Consider the following 20,857-nt stretch of genomic DNA (forward strand, 5'->3'; position numbering starts at 1 on the left):
ATGATATCCGTAAATCATAATCGCGCGTTTGTATTTTGAACGGATGGCTATATTTTTCACCCTGAAGGGCCCGATTGAGCGCGCGCTCGAAAATCAGCCATCGGAGAGCGCGATGCGTCTTGGGATATTGGGCGCATTCGTGACGTCACTTGTGCCGGTAGGGAAAGGCTACGGCGTGGATGTTGTGGTTACGAGCGTTGCCACTCGGTGGCGCGTCGACGATATACGACCTGTGACAACTTGGCCGTTTGAGAAGTGCAAGGGCTGCGCGCACGCTGCACTGGTTGCACCACGGCAAGTCGGCAACCACAAGCATCTCGATGGCCGGCCTAGGTGGTTACCGTTGGGTCGATGAAGAAGTCGTAAGCGATGTCAGTGATATCAGCGAAGATGAGGACGATGCCTTCTCGGCCATTGTTGCTGATAGAAGATTCGGGCTACAGCCCTACGTTTACGACCCTTCCGCTTCGTCGTCATCTGAAGCATCTGAAGGCGACGGGGACATGCCGGACACGCCACCAAGAGCCCGGCCGTCCCAGCGTGTCGGTACAGCCAATTGGTAAGCGTTTGTAGGTACATAATGGTTCGCGATTGCAAACTGCGACATGCATGGAAGCGGCTAGAGGTCGGTGTCGCACGGGCTTCGTCATGGTGCCCCATACGTAGAGCGGTAGTGCCCCGTCCGTGTATCTGCGTGCGCGTAAAAAACGCTCGTTGGCGGTTTTTTTTTTTTTTTTTTTTTTTTTTTTTTTTTACAAGCGGAGATACTGCTTTGAGATAAGCTAACGGCAGCAAGCGTTCTAAATTCGAACCTGACCTTTCTAATTTACAGGCGGGCTCGTCTTGCACAGTTTCAGGCTGCATGCTGTTAGCTTCGGCTTTGCCCGCTCGTAAGGTGAAACCGCAGTGGCTGCGCTAGCGCGAGGCGGTAGCCTTGACTGCCTCGAATGGTGCTCTCGCTGCACGAGCGGTGACACGAACAGTGTGAAGCGTCCATGCTCTCGCGCACATTCCAAGTCGACGCCATGCACGCACGCGCTGGAGTTTGGAATATACTACTAGATTACAGAACATAAGAAGCACAGCGTGTGACAGAAACAGTGGCGCAAGCCGCGAGGTAGCCACTTCGGCGAACGAGAGCACGCGCCAAACGCATCAATATCGAATAACTGCCCGAAGCCCTTCCGCAAAACAATGCATAAATAGTAAAAAAAAAAAAAAATGTTTTTACAGATTTTACTTTGAACGTTGTGCGAATGTAGCATGTTAGTGGCTTCCGCGAAGCCACGAACATGAATGACTGTGCTGGTGCCACTAGCAAGCTGTGTTGAACTACAGTGTAGTTGAACGTTTATACCGGGTGTTCCAAAAGGAAGTTCACACACTAAAATGGCTTGCAAAAATCAGAATCATACAGGACACCCTCTATGTTCACAGCCGGGCATTTCCACGTTCCTCGTTCTGGAAAGCGAGCAAAACACGTACCATACCCATGCTCCCTGAAAGGGGCATTAGCCAAAAGAAGCATTTTGCACATGTACTAGCCGGTGCAGGTAAAATTTAAATAGTGGTAGGCTGTAGATTGTCCCGGAAAAAGTGACTTCTGCACAAAGCTAGCTCAAAATTTCATCCAGGATTATTTCGGTGGTGCAGATTACCTTGTGGACTTTCAAAGCATAGCCTCATTTTTGCAAAAAATAAGAAAACAAGACTCCCCTGTATCTGCATGACAGACAACCACACAAACGACCAAGTCGCACAGAACAATTAGCCTATCGGTTGATCATTCCAATTTGAGTCCGCTGCGAAATGAGTCTTTGCATTGAAAATAGATGCGAGGAGTCATTTTGCGTTATACTTGGGTGGACTGGAGCTATTGATTGGCCCTAACCGTTTGATGCGATTTTGTCGTCTACATCGGTGCCTGCCACAAAGATTTAGAGGAATGTTGTTTTTATCTCTCAGAGAAACAGAGCTATGCTTTGAAAGTTTACGTTGAAAGCATAGCTCTGTTACAACTAGAGGACACCCTTGGTGAAAATTTGAGCTAGCCACATGCAGAAGCCAATCTTTCCGGCGCAATTTAGCCTCCAAACTGCGGCTCTTCGTGTCCTAAAGTGAGACCCTCATGATCTGAAAACGCTAAAATTTAAAATAAACAGTTGGGACCAGACGTCAAGCTGGCTCATGAAAACATTATAGTGAGAGGCAGATGCAAGACACGATATAGAAAAATACTGGACCTTGGTTTTCACTGTCAATGAGCATTTTAAAAAAAAATGTTATGTCAGAAGGGGGCAAATCAGGTGGAAACATAAGCTCGACCTTTAGATTTGTTAATTTCCTTATTTTTTGCTGCACACTAGGTTTACCCAGTGTTAGTTCTGTGTGGGAAATTTTATTAAAATTTACTCTCCTGGTTACCTTTCAGTACTAGCTTCATTCGTACAGGGTAGTGCAGCTGCCTAATGAAATGCCGAGCATAGTGCTCTATGCGGTATCTGATCTACTTTCTCCGCTTGGTAGAAACGTTTGGTTGACACGAATTGAGATAGACACCTAAAAACTTTTGGTTGACAAGAATTGGAGATAGACACCAATGCCTTTTGAGCACTCTTAGTAGATTCTTGTTGAACAAACTTTGAAAGCATTCAGCCTTTTAAAGTTGTGTAAAATATGTACCTTTGTATTTACATCCAATATTTATGAATGCCACCCAGAATCTCTAAGCAAAGGTTATACCAACAGGTGCTCCTGCAACAGCAGCTGCCGACCAATGGAGACTGACCAAGAGTCAGTGTGCTGCCTCGAACTGCAGGATGTGAGGGAGCTGTGCAGCAATCAGGGGGTGCCTTGTATCACAAAGCACCCCCTGTTTGAGCTGCACTGCCTAAATAGGGATGTGTTGGAGCTGGAATACATCAAGTTGCAGTTCTACTGCCCCATCGACGCACAAGACAGAGGACCACAAGAGTATGTAGCTCCATTTCTTGTCAAAAATTCAGGTCCAATTTTTTAACGCAGATTGTGTTTATACAACAGTTTTCGTGAATTTTTAGACTGTAAGATTGGACCATTACAGGAATAGTGGTCCAATCTTAGTCGCATGACCACTATCCGTAGGGTCTTGTGACCATTGTCTGCGGGGTCGTTTGTCTTATCATAAAGGCTGGAAATAAGAGGGCAAACGGTGGTCAGATGTTTACATGACCATTACCTATTGTAGATGACCCCGCAGAACATGTGTTTGAGCGAGCTCAACATATTCTAAGCTTTTCCAATCTTTGTCGGCATGATCAAGCTGGCCTCATTTTATTTCGGTTGGTACTCCTTTCGTTCCCAAATCCCCCATATCTACACAGTGCTACACAGTTCTTTTGGTTTCGTCCTCCTCAGTCCCTAGACTCACTCCAGCAGTTAGCACAAAAATAGGAGTTCTGAAATATGCATAGTCTATAGTTTGCAACAGGATAAGAGTTCAGAAGCAGCTGGAAGCTGTGTGAGTGCGCTTCTGGTATGAAAGGCACTGAAGACAGAGCTTTGACTGCACTGTTAACCTGTCTCCCACTTATTTCCAGACCAAATTTTGCCACATAGGTTAATTATGGAAGTAAATAATGGGTGAATAATGCTTGCATCCACATTAGTTATGATCTCAATTTCAAGGTTATTAGGGACAGTACATTTGCCTTCAATGCTCCACCAAAAATATTTGTTATCATTCCACTCATGACAATGTAATAATGTGTTTTATTTTCCGTGAAAAAATGTGTGACGTAGGGAGACCGAGGAAAAAAGCTGCACGATGCAGCTTGACAAGCCCTCGGCCTTCCATCCTTACATTTGAGAGCAGCGGCACAGAAAACAAAACAAAAAGACAAAAATTAATGTAAAATATTCACAGAAAAGGAATACATACACACAAAGCACAGTTCAATACAGCAAAGTGTGACAATACATTTATGGTAGTATTATCTAAAACATGTAAAGATCCATAAGATAACTTATTACAGAAAGAATAAACAGAAAGGACGGACAAGGACGGACATATATAGGGTGAATAATGCTTGCATCCACATTAGTTATGATCTCAATTTCAAGGTTATTAGGGACAGTACATTTGCCTTCAATGCTCCACCAAAAATATTTGTTATCATTCCACTCATGACAATGTAATAATGTGTTTTATTTTCCGTGAAAAAATGTGTGACCTTTCTGTTTATTCTTTCTGTAATAAGTCATCTAAACCAACGCGCTCACGTTTAACTATATCCATAAGATAACACATTTGTCAAGTGACAGTGACAGAAATATGAATGAAATGACTGTAAAACTACCTTTCGTCGATTAAAAAGAACAAAAAGCAATTGATCTAACAGATTGAAAAGATGAGCTTGTTCAAGCAAAACTGAATATAATTGAGTCCCTGTAATATCCAAGTCACTAAGAGCAGTCAGCTTTACAAAACCCCAGAACCAAGGAAAAAGTGAAGGGCAACAACACACAGGATTTGAAAGCAGCTAAAGCTTTTTTAGACTACACTCTAAATAGCATCCCCTTTTCTGCCCTTGAATCCATACCCACTAAGAGGCTGAGCAGTTGCCGTCGCTTGTGTCACATTCCTTCCAAGTCGTTTTCGTGCATGGAACCTTAAACATGTATACATGCCTGGAGGCTCATGTATGCTCATACATGCCTGGAGGACATGTGTCTAGAGACCATGTAGGGTGTGCAAAGTCCAGAGACTATATGCCAAGTGTTTATGCATGGAATCAAGTTGGTGTCATGACTGCCAGATGCCGCTCGGCCTCTTAATGGGTGTAAAAGCAAGGACAGAAGGGGGATGCTACATAATGAACCAGCTGCACATGAGACTGCAAGTTGTCATAGGGTTTCATTAAGGTGAACACTAACAACCGTTCTTCTTTTTCAAGTCTTTAATAAGGGATGTCCAGTTTCCAAAACTACATAACAATAAGGTTGAAAACTTCGGAGTAACTGAAGATTGTTCACAGAACGTGAACAAGGTCTGAACGTGGAGGAGGCCTGAAGTTAATAGAGATTGGCGTCTTTCTTGAAGCAATCAACTGACCAGTGGATCATGATGTCTTTTTTTTTTTATTGCAGGAGGTACCGGTACACCGCCTACAGGCAATTTACGTGGTGGGTTTACCACATACTGGGACGTGGAAACAGGAAGGTGTTGCCGAGCTGCGTAGTGTCAAGGATTCGACAGGAGTTCCCATCCTTTAACGGGAGATACGTAGGCTTCCGCCAATAAACAATATTGAACACCTGAAAAACTCATTTATATACTTTGTCCGGTACACTGCCTAGAGGCAATTTACATGGTGGGTCTACCACATACTGGGACGTGGTAACACGTAGGCGTTGCCAAGGTGCGTGGTAACGAGGATTCGACGGGAGATACCTAGGCTTCCGCCAATACACAATACTGGACACCTGAAAAACTCATTTATATACTTTATCCAGTACACAGCCTAGAGGCAATTTACGTGGTGGGTCTACCACATACTGAGACGTGGTAACATGGAGGTGTTGCCAAGCTGTGTGGTAACGAGGTTTTGACGGGAGATACATAGGCTTCCGCCAATAAACAATAATGGATGCCCGAAGAACTCATTCACATACTTCATCACTTCCAACCCCTTTGAAGCCACTTCCATCACTAGGAGGTAGCACATGTCACCAATCCCCATGTTCAACAAATGGGCACAAGGAATAGACTGCAGTGTATAGTGTTTGAAAGGATTACACATGTGAACCAAGAAGGAGATATGTCAGACATGCACGTCCGCCAAGTTTTGCAACTTCTATGCTTTCTATCGTGGCAGGATGGTGGCTGGTCTCAAAACCTAAAGCTTTCTGAAAGGATGCAGCTTGCCTTAGACCCAAAGGGATGCAAACTAAAATTTGGAGTTAATAAAATTAGGGTGCCTTCCTGTGCGCTTTGCTTAGGGTGATGACATCAAGCCATTTTGTTCCTTGATTTTTCTGTCTTTTGCTTTGAGCGCGTGCCGTGTCGAGCTCGTAGCTTCGCTTGTGCTGCTGCACCATTTTGTTCCCCGCTATTTGTATTCCCATGAGCGCGCACCATCGGCATCGAGTACTACAAGGGGTGCATGAATGCACCCTACATAAAATAAGGCAGGAGCGGTAGCTGACACGCAGTGTACAAATAATGAATGTCCATCAGAGATAACACGTGAGCAGCTTACAATTTTGCGTGCTTTGTTTCTGTGGGTAAAACGAAGCTTTCATTCTTTTTTCTTTAGGTAAAAATACAACCACAATCAGCATTCCAGGTATATACAGTAATCAATAATGGACTGCTGTGATTGTTCCTTTCCTTGCTTTTCTCTCTCATTCTTCTATTCAGCTGGTACCTTCAAAAAGGATAACATGAACATTCATTCGAGCTAAGAGTCCATCTAATGCCAAATGCGGTGGAAAAATGAACCACATCTCAGCGTAGGTCAATTCCTGAATACGCCAGCCATGAGGCACCATTGTAAGGCAAGAAAAAATGTGACCTTGTCTAACGCTGTCTGTCTCTTAGATCCCTAATCTAAGACATCTCTAAAATTGAGAGAGAGAAAGATCCTGTCTTATTCACATTACTTGTGCTCAACATAGCTGCAACAAGTCTAGGTGTGACGGGAGAGAAAAATCCCCCCAAACACGGGCAAAAGTATGCACCTGGTCTATTTTGAATGCATTTTGCATGGTGTTCGAAACTTACTTTGTTGACAAAAATATGAATATTGGTTTCCTGTTTCATTCGCATGATGAGAAAACTTTGACCAATGTGGGTTTGCTTTTTCTGAGGAAAAGAACTGTTTGAATAAGGCAACATATGTCGGGCAAAACGTGACAATGTTGCTATCTTTAATACTGATGTGCATATTAGTTAACCCTTTAACCACCCGGCCCGAGCTGTATTCGTCATGAAAAGTTGTGCCAGTATCGCCGATGACGAGTCAGACTCGTCCAGCCACAATGATGGTTTGCTTTCACTGCCAAACACAAGACAGGTTCATCCATCGGCTTTAGTTTCAATTTTCAATACAGGAGGGCAGGAGCAGTCGCGCAAATATAGCGTGTTTTGGCCTTTGACGTGTATCTAGCCTTGCAACAGTGATCAGAAATGGCAGCACGCTTGAGTGATGCCGGTGACCTCGGACCCTCAGAAACGGGCTCTCTCTTGCGGCAGTTCGAACAGTAGTAACGATGAAGACATAGAATTGGTCTCTGAAAGTGAGTCGGACATGGATTTTTGAATACGAAACGGACTTAGACGACGACCAAAGTGACGAAGGGGACGACGCGCTGGGTAGTGTTAGGGTGTGGCAACGCATAAACACTGAAAACCCACCACCCGTGCCTCCGAGGTTTCAGTTTTGTGCAGTGCCTGGGATTGTGTGGCAACCCACTGACGAAAAAGACATTCTCGGCTGGTTCGAGGTTTTTTTTTATTGGGATCTTGTCGACCTCATTGGGATAAACCCCTGCATGCAACATGGCGTGCGTTGCGCTCTGGGAACTAGTTGGCCATGGGAGAGAGTGGCATGGTTTCGGTTTTGACTGACACGTCGACAAGTATATATACACAGACGAGGACTATTGTCGGTCGTTACCTCATGTTTTCTGGTCCTGAGAGCGTCATTTTTGATCTCTAAACTAGCCTGAATGGCCAGACCTCAAAGCTTTAGCACAAGCCCGAGACGTATAGCTTGTTTTTACACATGCTTGTTGTATTTTCGTGCCCGAGCCTTCCTGTTTCCATTCCGAGGTATGCAAACGAGCCAGTGGTGGGAATCTCGACGCTGCGAAGTTCGGGGATCTTGCTTGTGTATGAGTCAACAAGCATTAACAATTAGTTTTGAAGAGGACATTGAAATACTTCCAAATACTGTTAAACGGAAAAACAGAGAATGTATCAATAGACAGGCTTAAGCCCACGCATATCCAACCGTTGCATCAGTATTCCTCACAGACTAAAGTGTCCAAACCAGCGCACCGCAAAGTTTGTTTTTCTGCTTTAAATTGCCTAGAAGGGAATAGTGTAGCGGTCATCACGCCAGCTCTTGAACAGAAAGAAAAAAAGAGGACGAGAGGTAGAGAAAGCTCGCGAGCAAGATTGAGCGGCTAGGTTTCGAAGGTCGTGACAGTGACCTGTACCTAATATGTAAATAATGTATATATAGTGATTGCTATATACGCATACATTGAGCTCGCACCTTTACATTACTGTTGCTGGTCAGGAAGTTTGTTTGCTTTGTGTGTCCATGGACAAAATATAGGCTTTTGCAATCACTGTTTTTCTTGATATGCCTGAGTACGCGAGGTAAAACTCGGAGGCGCCGTTGAAAAGCTAAGTTTGAGCACACTTCTTATCTCTTATCTGTACTGCCCCGCAGCACTGCACGAAGTGAAGTCTCCACTCGCTTGCATTCCACTAATATTTAACAATCCTATGCCCATAAAGTTATCCTGCAATCATATTGGCACATTTGCACATACAAACCGTTTTAAGAGAGCATAAGTCGAGCACTTGTGTGAAGAATGTCGCACAGTTCGCCGGATGTGCGCTAGACGTTCGTGAACCCCTATGCAGTGTGTCAAACAAACAAAATTGTTCAAACCGCGTTTGATGGTTGCTAATGGCCGTAATATTTGTTACGTGTTTGCTCTCTTTCTGACTGAGTATGCCGAGATAATTTGCTGACGCCCCACAGATCTGGGGCGTCAGTAAAAGCTTGTCCAAAAAGGCTTAGTGAGGAGTAGGGGACGCTTGTTAGAGCCTCCGTCGTAGCTAGCCCATTTCAGCGTTTGCAAAAACTTCATCTCCTATACGTGGCTTGCACAGGACGTCATTTCCGTTGCCCTCCAGAGAAGAGGGGAAGAAGGAGCTCCCCTCTTATCAGGATCCTCCTTTGTGCCTCCCGGATTTGCACAGGCGTCGCTATTCTCCTCCCAGAAGATTATAGAAGATTAACCTGTCAGTCAAAATTCTTACAAAAGCAGCTTCTATCTCCTCCTTTTACTTGGTGTTCAAATGTGTGCGATGTGACGTCAGTGCAAGGAGCCTATCAGCATAAACCTTGAGTGGGAGATGTATGATGACACGAGGAAGACATGATGGTAATTTTTGTGCAGTAGCGAGGTCGAATTTATTGAGTTTCCTTGAAAGTTCATGCGTCAACGCTGGGCTCAACTTTGGTACTCCTGCGAGGATGCGGCTTGCTTTTCGCTGAATGAAGTAACAAGAAGCGGACGTTTGGCAAACAAAATATGTGTAAGGCTCAAGGTGACAACATTTCAGATGTAGTTCACAGGTACTAGACGGGATTATTGAAATTGAGCTCAAAGATGCACTCGTGGGGTGAGGTGTCTAAGGCACGTCTTACTGCGTTTGTATATGCACGCACAATATCCGGTGCTTCGGGAACGAAAGAAAGGGCCTTGGTCTTTGTTTTGCATCACTCGAGAATGAATGTATTGTACGTTCGTGAAAAGTCAGACAATTAGAAACGCCAGCAGCGCATTCGGTAACGGGGTGATAGCATGACATGAAGCTGCTCAATCGAAACCGGTGGCCAACTAGTTCCCAGAGTGCACTGCATGGTATTTCGCCGCAATGGGGCGCTTCGATTTTGGAAGATGTCTATTGAAACAGAGACAAACCGCTACACGGTCCCGCATTTCTCAGCGCGGGGTTCTTCATGGAAACCGGTGGACCGCAAAGAGATGATGGTGTTCCTTGCGCTAATAATTTTGCAAGGAATCATTGGCAAACCGCAGGTTGAGATGTATTTGTTAGCACTAGTACGGAGAAAGGTCTAGGCACTTATTTTTTGTTACGGTGCGTATGTTCAAATAAATACTGCACACTTCAGCATGTGTTATTCTATTACTCTTACATGCACTGAGGAAAAGCTTCCATAAAAATCAACTTTTCCTTTTAAAAGTTTTGTGTTAATACCAATCAGAAACCAATCAAGTAATGCATTTGCAAAATTAGAACGACATAAGAAAAAATATGTGCAAATAGAAAAATTTGGGAAAGTTTGTATATTGTTTTTGAAAATAACTTGGTGGTTAAAGGGTTGAGTCTTGTGGTTGCTTCATAGCTATTTTCTCGCCGTCCCATTGTTCGCAATGGCCTGTATGCACAAAATAAGACGAGTATGTATGGTGTGCAAATGATATGATGAAAGCCCTTGGATAGGAGTAGCGACAGCATCACTCCGTTCGCTCTGCCTCCTGCATTCGAGACGTCCAAAACGACTTGCTACAAAGGCATAATCTGTACAACCAGTACAGGGTGCGAGTGATTCTTTTTTTATATATTATCCTGCTGAGGCACTTTTTTTACCCCACTTGCTGTCTCGTTTTGTACCGGGGTTCGGGACAAAATGAGGTATTCGCTACTTATCATTACCGATTAATACATTGTGGTTCTACTTACTCGAATAAACAGGCAGGACTTTCTAGATTGATGCTATCTGGAAACCGACCCGCAAATTTGTGCCTTATTTTGTCCCACCTCATTTTCGCTCCGTCCTTCCAGTTTCTTTCATACCTAACTGTACAGAATTAGGTTGGCAAGAGAGGATCTGTGCTTTGTTAAAAAATAGACCGAACTCGCCAAGCGTTCCGCGCATGCGTGACGCCACCATAACTTTAGTTCACAGAAGGAAAACGGCAGTGCACGATAGGGGTCGTGCCGTCTCGTGCTGTACACGCGCAGAGCTCCAGCGAGGTTGTCGCACGTGCAGAAAGACTAAAGTTCCCTCAATGCATTGCGGCAGCGGTGGCGTAGTCAAACTGGCTGGTGAGATCGGTCTATTGGGTAAAGCTAGTTTTGACGCTTGCCAGTAGGAGGTCAGATGTGCAGTACAACGTCACGCTTCACCCAGACGCGAGACCATTCACAATCATAGACTCGAGACGGGTACCCCTACTTCTCTTACCCAGAGTGCAACAAGAATTTCAATGCATGCTAGACATGGACGTCATCGAAAGAGTCGACCAGGCCACAGCACGGTGTGTACCTATGTTAGCTGACAAAAAGAAAGATGGTTCCCTCCAAGTCTGCACAGATTACACGCAGCTAAACCAACAGCTAGTGAGGGAGTGCATCTTCACGTCGACAGTGGAAGAGAACTTTCCAACGTTTGCAAAAGCAACAGTTTTCGCCAAACTAGATGCCAGTGCTCGCTACCAGCAAACATCACTAGCTCTAGAGTTGAGAGAACTGACAACTTTCATCACACAAGTGGGGCACTTTCAGTTCAAGAGACTCCCGCTTGGCATTGTGACAGCGCCAGAACTCTTCCAGCGGGAGATTTTGTGGATCCTAGACAGAATCTAAAGAACAAAGGAGAGCACGACCAAAATCTTAAGTTTCTACTCCACCGCCTCCACGACGTCGGAGTGAACTTGCACCACGCAAAGTGCGAGTTCACAAAAGAGTCGGATTTCATGACCACATTGTGGACTTCAATAGCATTGCAATGGACCTCCAGCGTAACGGAGAAGTAGAGAGCGGTGAAGGCTGGACAGAACCTGCTTAAAACCCACTGAACTGCTGTGGTGTCGGAAGGGTTCTCCCCTACAGTGCTGCTTACTAGGAGGAGCCTACGCTCTACGCTTCATAGTGCACCGACTACCCTAATGCACCTGCTGTGGTGTCGGAAGGGTTCTCCCCTACAGTGCTGCTTACTAGGAGGAGCCTACGCTCTACGCTTCATACTGCACCACTCCAAGAGCGGCAGCAACACAAGAGATGAGAGATGAGAAAGGCATCTAGCACACACTGCGAGACCGGCAGCTACTCCCCCACTCAGGGATGTGGATTTGTGCCAGTGTGACCTTGCAAGGACTTGTACAAAGCCAGGCCCCAACTTTCATCTCGCTACCTGTTAAACCTTGACTGGTGTTGTTGCACCAGTGCCTGTTTGTCGGCACACTCATATGCACTGGACAGGAATGGAGGTGCATCCTGGCTGTGCAGTTCAATGGTGGCAGCATAGGAGGGCATGGTCTTGCACAGGTCCAGCACAGCTGCCATCAGCTCCCCCACATACTCTGTAACGAGAGATTCGAAAACGTTCAAGAATCTGCACCAGTTATGTATAAATGAGCACTGGCATATACCGTATGTGCAGCCAGTTTTGTGCGGAGCAACCACAGCCCCCTTCTTCGCTTTAGGGAACTTGATGACCCAGACGAGCTCCCCATCCTTGATCACTGCCTGGGGCCTTCCTGCGTTCTCGTTATAATGCAAGGCTGCCAGGAAGGTCCTGAAAGTAAATGCATGATTCAGAAACACCCAAAAGAAAAATGACTTGACTTTCGTACACACCTTGCCTTCATGCTGCGGAAGCTGTAGTGCATTAGCTTCGGTGCAAACTGCAACAGGGTGCTATGGAAGCACTCCGTTGCAAAGGTCTGTGCTGATGTGGATAGCCGAGGGATGTCCCGTACAAGGTGTGGGGAAAGGACAATCTCCCGCAGCTTCTGATGAGCAGGCGATCCTACAACAAGTGTGTGAGACATGATAAATTATGGCCTTGTGTATTTTAAGCGTCACAGATGTGAGCTCCTTACCTTCCTCTAGTCACTTCTTATGTAGCTCTTGATGCTGGCACTCTGGGAACAGAGGATCACGGTGGGAGTGCACATTTGCCACGTGCGCCACCAGGGATTTCCACTTGGGAAGGATGAGGTCCTGGTCCTCAGGACTCGTCCCCGCAGACCAGTAGAGGTGATTGACCACCGCCTTGGTCCAGGAGCTCAGCTCCTCCAGGTGCCGCGACTTCCCAGCCGCAACCAGCTTCTTCTTGATAGCTGAAATGAAATGTTGCAAGCCATGTAAAAGTGAGGCAACTATGGCCGTAGCAGAGCCACTAGCCTCTCTTAAAAAGTGGGTGCCACCTGGAATCTGTCAACACACATTTCCTACATTTCAAAATATCTTAAACCAGCAGTAGCAACAATTACAATTGGAGTTCTTTATATGGGAGCAAACACAGTGTCAATTAAATTATTATTGCTCCGGCTCACTTCAAATCACCATAGGTATGGGCATTTATTTCCTACTGCATTTGCTTTCCCAGCTGCTAGGTTCACAAATTGGCACTCTATTTCATTTTGGAACAAGTTTGGAGGTGGCAATTGTGCATGATGCACGGTCAAGCATACACGCTCAACTTTGCTGCTTAGTACCGGTGCGCTCCAAGCAGTACTTTAGGCAGAGAGACTGTTTGAGTAGCTCAATGGGCTTGCAAATTTTGCACACCCTTTTCGATCGCCATTTTTTCATTACGTCTCTGTATCAGTTATCCAGTTTAAGGTAAGCTCCTAAGAAAGAAACAGTTTATTTATGTTGGTACAGTCGTGTGTCATTAATATAGACGTCTCCATTCCCCAGACAAATCATCCATAATGTGAGTCATCCATACCGAAGCAATGTCAAAAACCAACATTAAGTAACAAGCGTAGCACTGTCCACTCGCGCTTAGTCATCATCTTGTCCACCCTAAAACTGACCGCAGAAGCGTCCAACCTCGCATTTGATGCACAGCGAATAGGGGTGACTAAGGGTATGTTATCCCGGAACGGGACGACATACCTTTTGGCTTGAAAGGTTGAAAAAATCCCACCACCTTTAGGAGCGTAGGTTTTATATCGAAGGGGCAACGGACAATAGTGAATTCGGGTACACATTGGGACCTCTGCGGGTCTATTTTTTTTTTGCCACGTGGACCCGTATCCATAATAATGAGGCAAAAATACCTGTATTTACCCATTTCGTCCCCAAACTAGCTGTCTATAGTCCTGACTGCGTGTTTCTATATTAACGAGGAAGAATTGCATGATGAGAGACCGGTCGCCGACGAAAATTTTGTCCATATTGCGGGGTGTCCACAGTAACAAGGTTCAGATTTACGAGAAATGACTGTACTATAAATATGACACTTCTCGATGGCCGTGAAGTTTGTCAGAAACAAATTATTGAGCGACTGTTGCTTATTGTTACATATATACACCCCCAAAAGCATTATACTTGTAAGTTATTACATTTCCCCTGATTATACACTCTTTTACTGCTGTCCCCTGAAAAACATATTGATGGGGTCCTACTGCACTCACTTGCAAATAGCAGCATTCATCATAACAGCCCACACACCACTGGTAATAGTGTAACTTATTGGCACTGAGAGGACCAGGCCAAAGGGGGAGGGGGAGGGGGGGGGGGCCATAGGGTCCGGCCTCCCCCCTCCAAAATCTTCCATTTTGCTGGGGCCTCCTCTCCCCCCTCCCCCTCATACAGCACTTTGCTATGGACGGGCCCCCTCCCCGAAACACAATCCTGGCTACGTGCCTGGAGAGGACCATTATAAATTTTACCCTTTGCCACGTGCCAGCAGTCGAACAGGTGGCAAATGTCCGGGTGCTCCCGTGCCAGCCAGGCGTTGAGCTGGGGGTGTCTGTCCGTCACCAGGATACCCACTACCAGGCAGTGGGCCTCAAAGATGTTGAGGGACCTTTTGAGGCCTTCCAGCTCCATGTGGTAACTTCCACCGGTTTCATTGGACTGCAACAAAATGGAGAGAACATTTTACAGCATAAATGAAATAAACATGCTAATAATTAGGGCTGGGCAACTGATTGATTAACTTTCAGATTAATCAATCTTTTTAACCGGTTAATCGGTATGTGGGTTAACCAAAAGAAAAGTATGAATAAAGTTTTTGCTTTTCCACCCTACTACTCCCGTACTCCTCAGAATGAAAACACCTGCCCCCACTCTTCGGCGGGTACGTGCAGCAACAATAACATTGGGGGGGGGGGGGGGGGGGGGGAACAGAAACAGGCTTTACAATATTCAGTTGACCTTAATCGTGCTGGCGACGTTGCCATACCTACAGTCCTGCCATCTCTCGCAGGCGGCCTAAAAGAGCGCGCTGCGCCTCGAGCCTCTCAGCGGCAAGGATGCAAAAGAAACATTTTGTGCAGCTTAGCTGAACAAATGACACGACCTTCGTGGGACAATTTTTCGGCATTCCCCCGTCTCCTTTTGTGTTTTCTGTGAACACTCCCAGAGCGCGAGGGAAAACGACCCGTCAACATAATTGGCGGAGTTCCGCACAGGGATGAATGGGTCCTTCCTCTCTGTCTATACCCTGACAATCGCTGAAGCCGTGACAGAAGGAGCCGCCTGAACCGATGATGGCGGATCAGTTAGAGGGAATCAGATGAGCAACGCGCTTTCTTCTGTTGTGTCTTGGGAATTGTTCACGGGCTTTTTCTTCCTTTTCCGAATGTTCTTTCGTTGGATTGAGGACATGTGAACAACACTACATTTGAACTAAGTGGTTCCCTCTCGAGAGCGAGAAAAAAGCTACTGTGCAGTCACGGACGAGGACACCAGTATGAAAAAGAATCCTTTAGAGAAATTTGAATTCATAGTAAACATCAGGCGCGATTTTTGCAACCTAAAGAAAGTTCAGAGAGATCTGTACCCCGCCCGCATCCACGCTGTGTAGGCAGGAATGATTGTGAAGGAGCAAAGGAACTTATTCCTGCCAGAGGATGTCAACAAACTTTTTGCCTCTGCAGATCTGCAAGTTTCTTTGAACTATTTTGAACTGCACAACTATGCTGACCCCCACTGAGCCCTTCGTCATTTATTCCATGGTAGAAGCGATCGCCAAGAGATGAAATATATATTTTTTATCTTGTTTGATGTGTTTTGCCTGGAAACGAGTGCAACCCGATTAATCGATGGGATTTTCTTTTAAATCTTGCACACCTTCATTAAAGTTGATAACATTAGATACAGAAAGGCTATTGTGATGGAAACGACACGATCGGATGTTGTCAACATGCTCTACAACTTTTATATTGAGCGGCTTGTGCACAAATTAATATATACAAGTGAGGTAATTAATATTTGTTAATTTGCCAGTTTGGCATATCGCAAAAGAATATTAGAACTTCCTCAATAGGGCTGCGAGCAATACTGTGTTGGCTCACACACCCAGTGCGCGCCAGTTTTTGTGGTACTCTGTATACATTTACTAGCCTGTGATTTTCACAGTGTGGAAAGTATAGCACTCATAGAGTTTCTGTACACACCTGGACAGTTTCCACGTGAAGGACCTTGTTGCTGTCAACATCCAGCATGGTGTAGGTGCCGTACTTGGCACTGTGACCAGGCGAATCCGCCCTCCCATCACCGGCGATCGTCAGCTGCTTTCCTGCAGCAGCTGTGAACAGGTCCTGCTGATGCTTGTTCCACACCTGGTTTTGAAAGACAGAGCATTCCTAAAATGTAAACGGGGCTTCACTCTAATGTAACTGGGCTCGGGTGGAAGATAAACAGATTCAGGTCCCCTCTTCTGCTATCTACTGTTACGCCTGAATAAATTAGTTTTAATAGTGCAAGGGTCCGGTCTGTCCAGAGCCCAAAGTGCACACAGAGGAAGAGGTCGATCCTCGATTTTTCTATTACACCTGCGTGAGAAAACCCGACTTTCTACGGCAGATAGTTCCTGGGCCCACTTGTTTCGGGCCAATAAGTTGAAAGAGCACGAGAAGGACAGTGGCAAGGAGCCTTCTGCATGTTGGGCTTTAGCCTCAAAGTACCTTTTCAATTGCAGGATGGAGAAACGCCTTCTGGATCGTGAAGAAGGTCCTGTAGGTGAAGCAGGCTATCCCCATACAAGTCAGCATCCTCAAGGTCTTTTTGATGCAGCAGCCAGTAAACAAAGCTGAAGCAGCCATGAGGATGTTGCCAACCGGCTTTCGCCTGATGATCGGCTGGCTACACCAGTTATCCACGTGGCCATTCTTGCAAACGGTGGAAACCTGGAGACAGCAGCCTTGAACACTCTTGTCCATGTGGATGATAGAGGCAGCACAGGTTCGGCACGTGTCGAGCAGCACATCAAGGGAGGATTCAAAGACGATGAATTTCCTCTCTTCCACCAGGGATGGCGCTTGCTTCTGAGGCCTGCGATAGAAAAATAACGATCATCTAAACAACTGAACTATTCATTATGAATGATCCCATAAACCCTTGCTTAACAGAACCTTCGCACAAACCTCTCAAAGCGGTCTTCCGATGGAGAATAGTCAGGGTCGGCGGCTTGTCTTGGCTGCTCGCCCGAGGAATCGAGGTCCCATGGATCCGAGGAATGCAACGGGGAGGAAGCCCACAACAGTGTCCCAGAAACCTCTGTCTGGACAGTCCGGGTCCTTGACGGTGGCTTGATGCATGCTTGGATTGCTACCGAACAGTGTGTGGCTTTAGAAACATGCCATTTTTCAATACAATGAACAAACATCCACACGTGAAGGCAGAAGGTGGCTTCTCCCTCCCCTTCCTGCAAATGCCACACAAGAATACACCTGTACCCCCAACCCACTTTCTTCTCAATATAACTGGCCCTACCTTCACAGCATTGAGCAAAGCGTCCCATCAAAGAACTGTATCTGTAGCCTCTTCCAGTATATAAAAAAAAAACTTGGCTCCAAGTTCCATGCACAAGCTGCTATCTTATGACACCAGTTCATTCTCTATATCAGCTGTTCCTAGACTTTTGGACATCACGTGCCGCCTGACCCACTCAGAGGCTACTCGGAGACCACAACTGAGCACAATATGAAATATGGCTATCTCTGCATGAACATGACCATAGTGCATCGGATTGAGAGGAGACAACTGTGCTTGGAAGGAGAATGGAGGGGTGGGCACATAATGTTGGTTGATGCTGGCTCTGCTCTCCTATGGTTGCATCCATGTAACCCCAGCATAAGATTATAAAGCTAACACAGAGAAAGGCACACGTATAGGGCATAAAAGAAAATAATATATTAACAGCTGCCCAGATTACGTATTATGTATTTCATATGGATTGAAACTTATTATGATTCTTTTCTTGGAACTAATGCAATAAAGCAGTACAAAAGCCTACAGACCTTGTAAAACAATGATGGACTTTTCTAAATAAGTTTGCCACTGAGTGACTGCATTCTCCCACAGTGGTGGTCAAACTAAAAAGACACTTCACTGAGGTGCAGGGATAGTTGAGGAAATATAAGTGTGGTAAACCAGTAATACTTCTCTGGTGAACACCAGGAACCTTATGAATCCAGTTTGGGAAGAGTTGCACTAACAAATGTTCAGAAGTGAAATTCTAATTATATTAATGTATAATTATATATCACCAATATTAAAAAGTGAAATCTGGGCCATGCCAACATATTCATTTCAGTGAAAGACCACACCTGCATTTCTTTGCAAGCCTGCTGTCTGCGTCGTTGCACACTTTTTCTTGCAGCGCCTGGATGCTGCGTGCAGAGTGGGTGTACCTGCACTTGTGACCCTTTGGGTTGCTAAAGAGAGTCCGGAAAAAGCATAGAAGGAAACGATGGAGTCGCATGAATTATCTTGAAAATATTTAAGTGACGTCAAAGATGGCAACCAGTTAGGCAATCTGGATATGCGTTTGATAATTCCATCCAAGGTGGGCTACAGTAGCCTGCCTTGGATGGCCTGGTTCTCTACTGCCTTGCAGTAGAGCAGTAGTTTGGTGCGTGTGCGTACCTGTGGGCATGCTGGGGCTGCCTGTTTGTATCAAGGTGGTTGGGGATGCAGCAAGAGCGAGGAGCCAGCTGGACGATGCACCCTGGGTCACTATGGACATGGATAGACGAGCAAATAAAGGAAATAAATGAGTCGTATGGAAGCACCAGGAGCAATGGATGCGATGAGATGCTCTTGGTGGTTCTGTGCAAGGCAGGCCACACCACTTAGCGGAGAACCAGTTTGGTGCATGTGCGTACCTGGGGGGGTCCTGGGGCTGCCCTGGGTGGTTGAGGATGCCGCAGAATCAATCACACCGCTCAGAGACGCGCTTGTCATTGCTATGAAAAAACGGGAAATAAAAGGAAACGAATGAGTCAGATGGAAGCACCAGGAGCAACGGACGCGATGAGATGCTCTTGGTGGTTCTGTACAAGGCAGGCTACACCGCTTTGTGGAGAACCAGTTCCGTGCGTGTGCGTACCTGCGGGGGTCCTGGGGCTGCCCTGGGTGGTCGTGGATGCCGCAGAATCAACCACACTGCTCAGGGACGTGCTTCGGGTCGCTGAAGACGGCCGAAAGAGGACAGAGAATAAGGCTGACTAAATAAGTAATGCTCCTAGTAATGAATCATGTGCCTACTATATTGGAGCAGCTGTTACGACCCACCTATGCTGACGCGAAAGAAATGAGAGTTAGGATTAACATACCTGAGCACACAGATGGTTCTGCCTCTTCGTGTTCAGTCTCCCAACATCTGTCAGTGACTCCAACCGGGAGGTTGGTGGCATCAAGTAGAGGTGCCTGATTCTAGGAAGGAATAACACAATGTTAGGTCATCTGACAAATGAGAACTGCAAAGACCCGCTGAACTTTATGCTACAGCCCCCTTTACGGCAGGAGCCGCATATGGCCCTTCATTCTGAGTGGTTGGCAGAGTGTAATCATGCGACCGTCTGTCCGTAGCCTTTGACCTTTGACCTCCTTTCTACCTGACCCCTTTCCCCTCGCTGGCCTCTCTTTCATATCAACTCATCCCCGTCCCATCTCCCTTTTGTGCCTCTTTCTCCCTTTGCTTTCCTCTCTTCCTCGAATGATTGCATGTTCGTGGATTTTGACCTTTGGTATCGACCTTGGACTGCTTCTCATTGCCATCTCCCCCATTCCCCTCTAGTCCTTCCTCTTTCCTCTCCCCTTAATCTTCTCTTCCCTCTCTCCTGCATCTCCTCTTATTCCCCGCCCGTCTATCCTCCATCTTACTCTTCTTTCACGCTTCCCCAGCCACCTCATCCTCAGTCCCCTCTTCCTTCCGTCCCCCCTTCCCCCTCCTCCTTTCTCCCTTGCGTGATCGTGTGTTCATGGCGTTCGACCTTCATACTGGACCTTTTCCTCCCTCCATCCTCCTCCCCACGCTTCCCTCTCATCCGTCCCCCTATCCACCTCCTCTGCCTGAGATGACGGCTACCGCCGGTCAGCTCACTTGCACTATGTTGCAATGAGCCGTCACTTTTTTTCGTGTGCCGCCTCAGTACGGTATATGCGCGCATTCGTACGTAGTCCATAGGCTCATATTCAATTCGAGTTATGGCATGTTTCATATGTCGCTTGCCATTATTTTGTACAAGATGGTTCGTGTTTGAATTGGAAGGCACTCACTTGATCGAATGACGTTTTAGCGAACGCCCGCGTTTCATCGAACGACACTTTAGCGAATAGTCGGACGCCGCGAAGCGGCGTTTTCGGGTGGGCCAAGTGAGCTCATATTTTTGTAATGAGTTGCCGCAGACTGTCGCCGCGAAGCGGCGTAAAGCGCAGCTCGACGGATGGGTTAACGCGCGCCCCCGTTATTCGCTAAAACGACCATTCGCTCAAATGTCTCCGTTCGCTAAAATGTCATTCGCTCTTGTGATATGGACCCGTTTGAATTGCAAACACGGAAATCTTTTATGTAGAACATGCTCACTTACCACTTTGCGTCGCTTTTCGAGCGGTTCGCTCAGCGGGTTGGCTTTCCGCTTTTTTGAGAAGATGCTCGGAACAGCCCCTGATTTCAGTCGTACGCTCTTTGTGGGCAGACCGACGCTCTTCAGCGCCCTGGGGCTTCTTTCGTAGTCGTCATCACAGAAGTGATCGGAGCACAGGCGATCATTAGGGTTCGGAACCCACGTGGGAAACGAGGGACGCGCGAGGCGGGTCCACACAGCACGGAGTTTCTCGTCGGCCGGAAACTTGCGC

The 20,857-nt window shown here is 46.3% G+C and overlaps 1 protein-coding gene and 1 pseudogene across 1 annotated transcript; one reads left to right on the top strand and one right to left on the bottom strand.

The window, feature by feature from the left end:
* The first annotated feature begins 400 nt into the window (after window positions 1-400).
* On the top strand, window positions 401-5,281 carry LOC120846283 (P2X purinoceptor 7-like). The gene is made up of 3 exons (XM_040217987.3): window positions 401-559; window positions 2,749-2,973; window positions 5,128-5,281. The coding sequence occupies exons 1-3, from the start codon at window positions 504-506 to the stop codon at window positions 5,279-5,281; spliced, it is 435 nt and encodes a 144-aa protein (XP_040073921.1). The 5' UTR covers window positions 401-503.
* Window positions 5,282-10,954: 5,673 nt separating this feature from the next.
* LOC120846274 lies at window positions 10,955-16,935 on the bottom strand (annotated as a pseudogene).
* Window positions 16,936-20,857: the final 3,922 nt, after the last annotated feature.

The sequence above is a fragment of the Ixodes scapularis genome, unplaced genomic scaffold, assembly GCF_016920785.2.
Source record: "Ixodes scapularis isolate PalLabHiFi unplaced genomic scaffold, ASM1692078v2 PGA_scaffold0__279_contigs__length_252992795, whole genome shotgun sequence".
Classification (NCBI taxonomy): Eukaryota; Metazoa; Arthropoda; class Arachnida; order Ixodida; family Ixodidae; genus Ixodes; species Ixodes scapularis.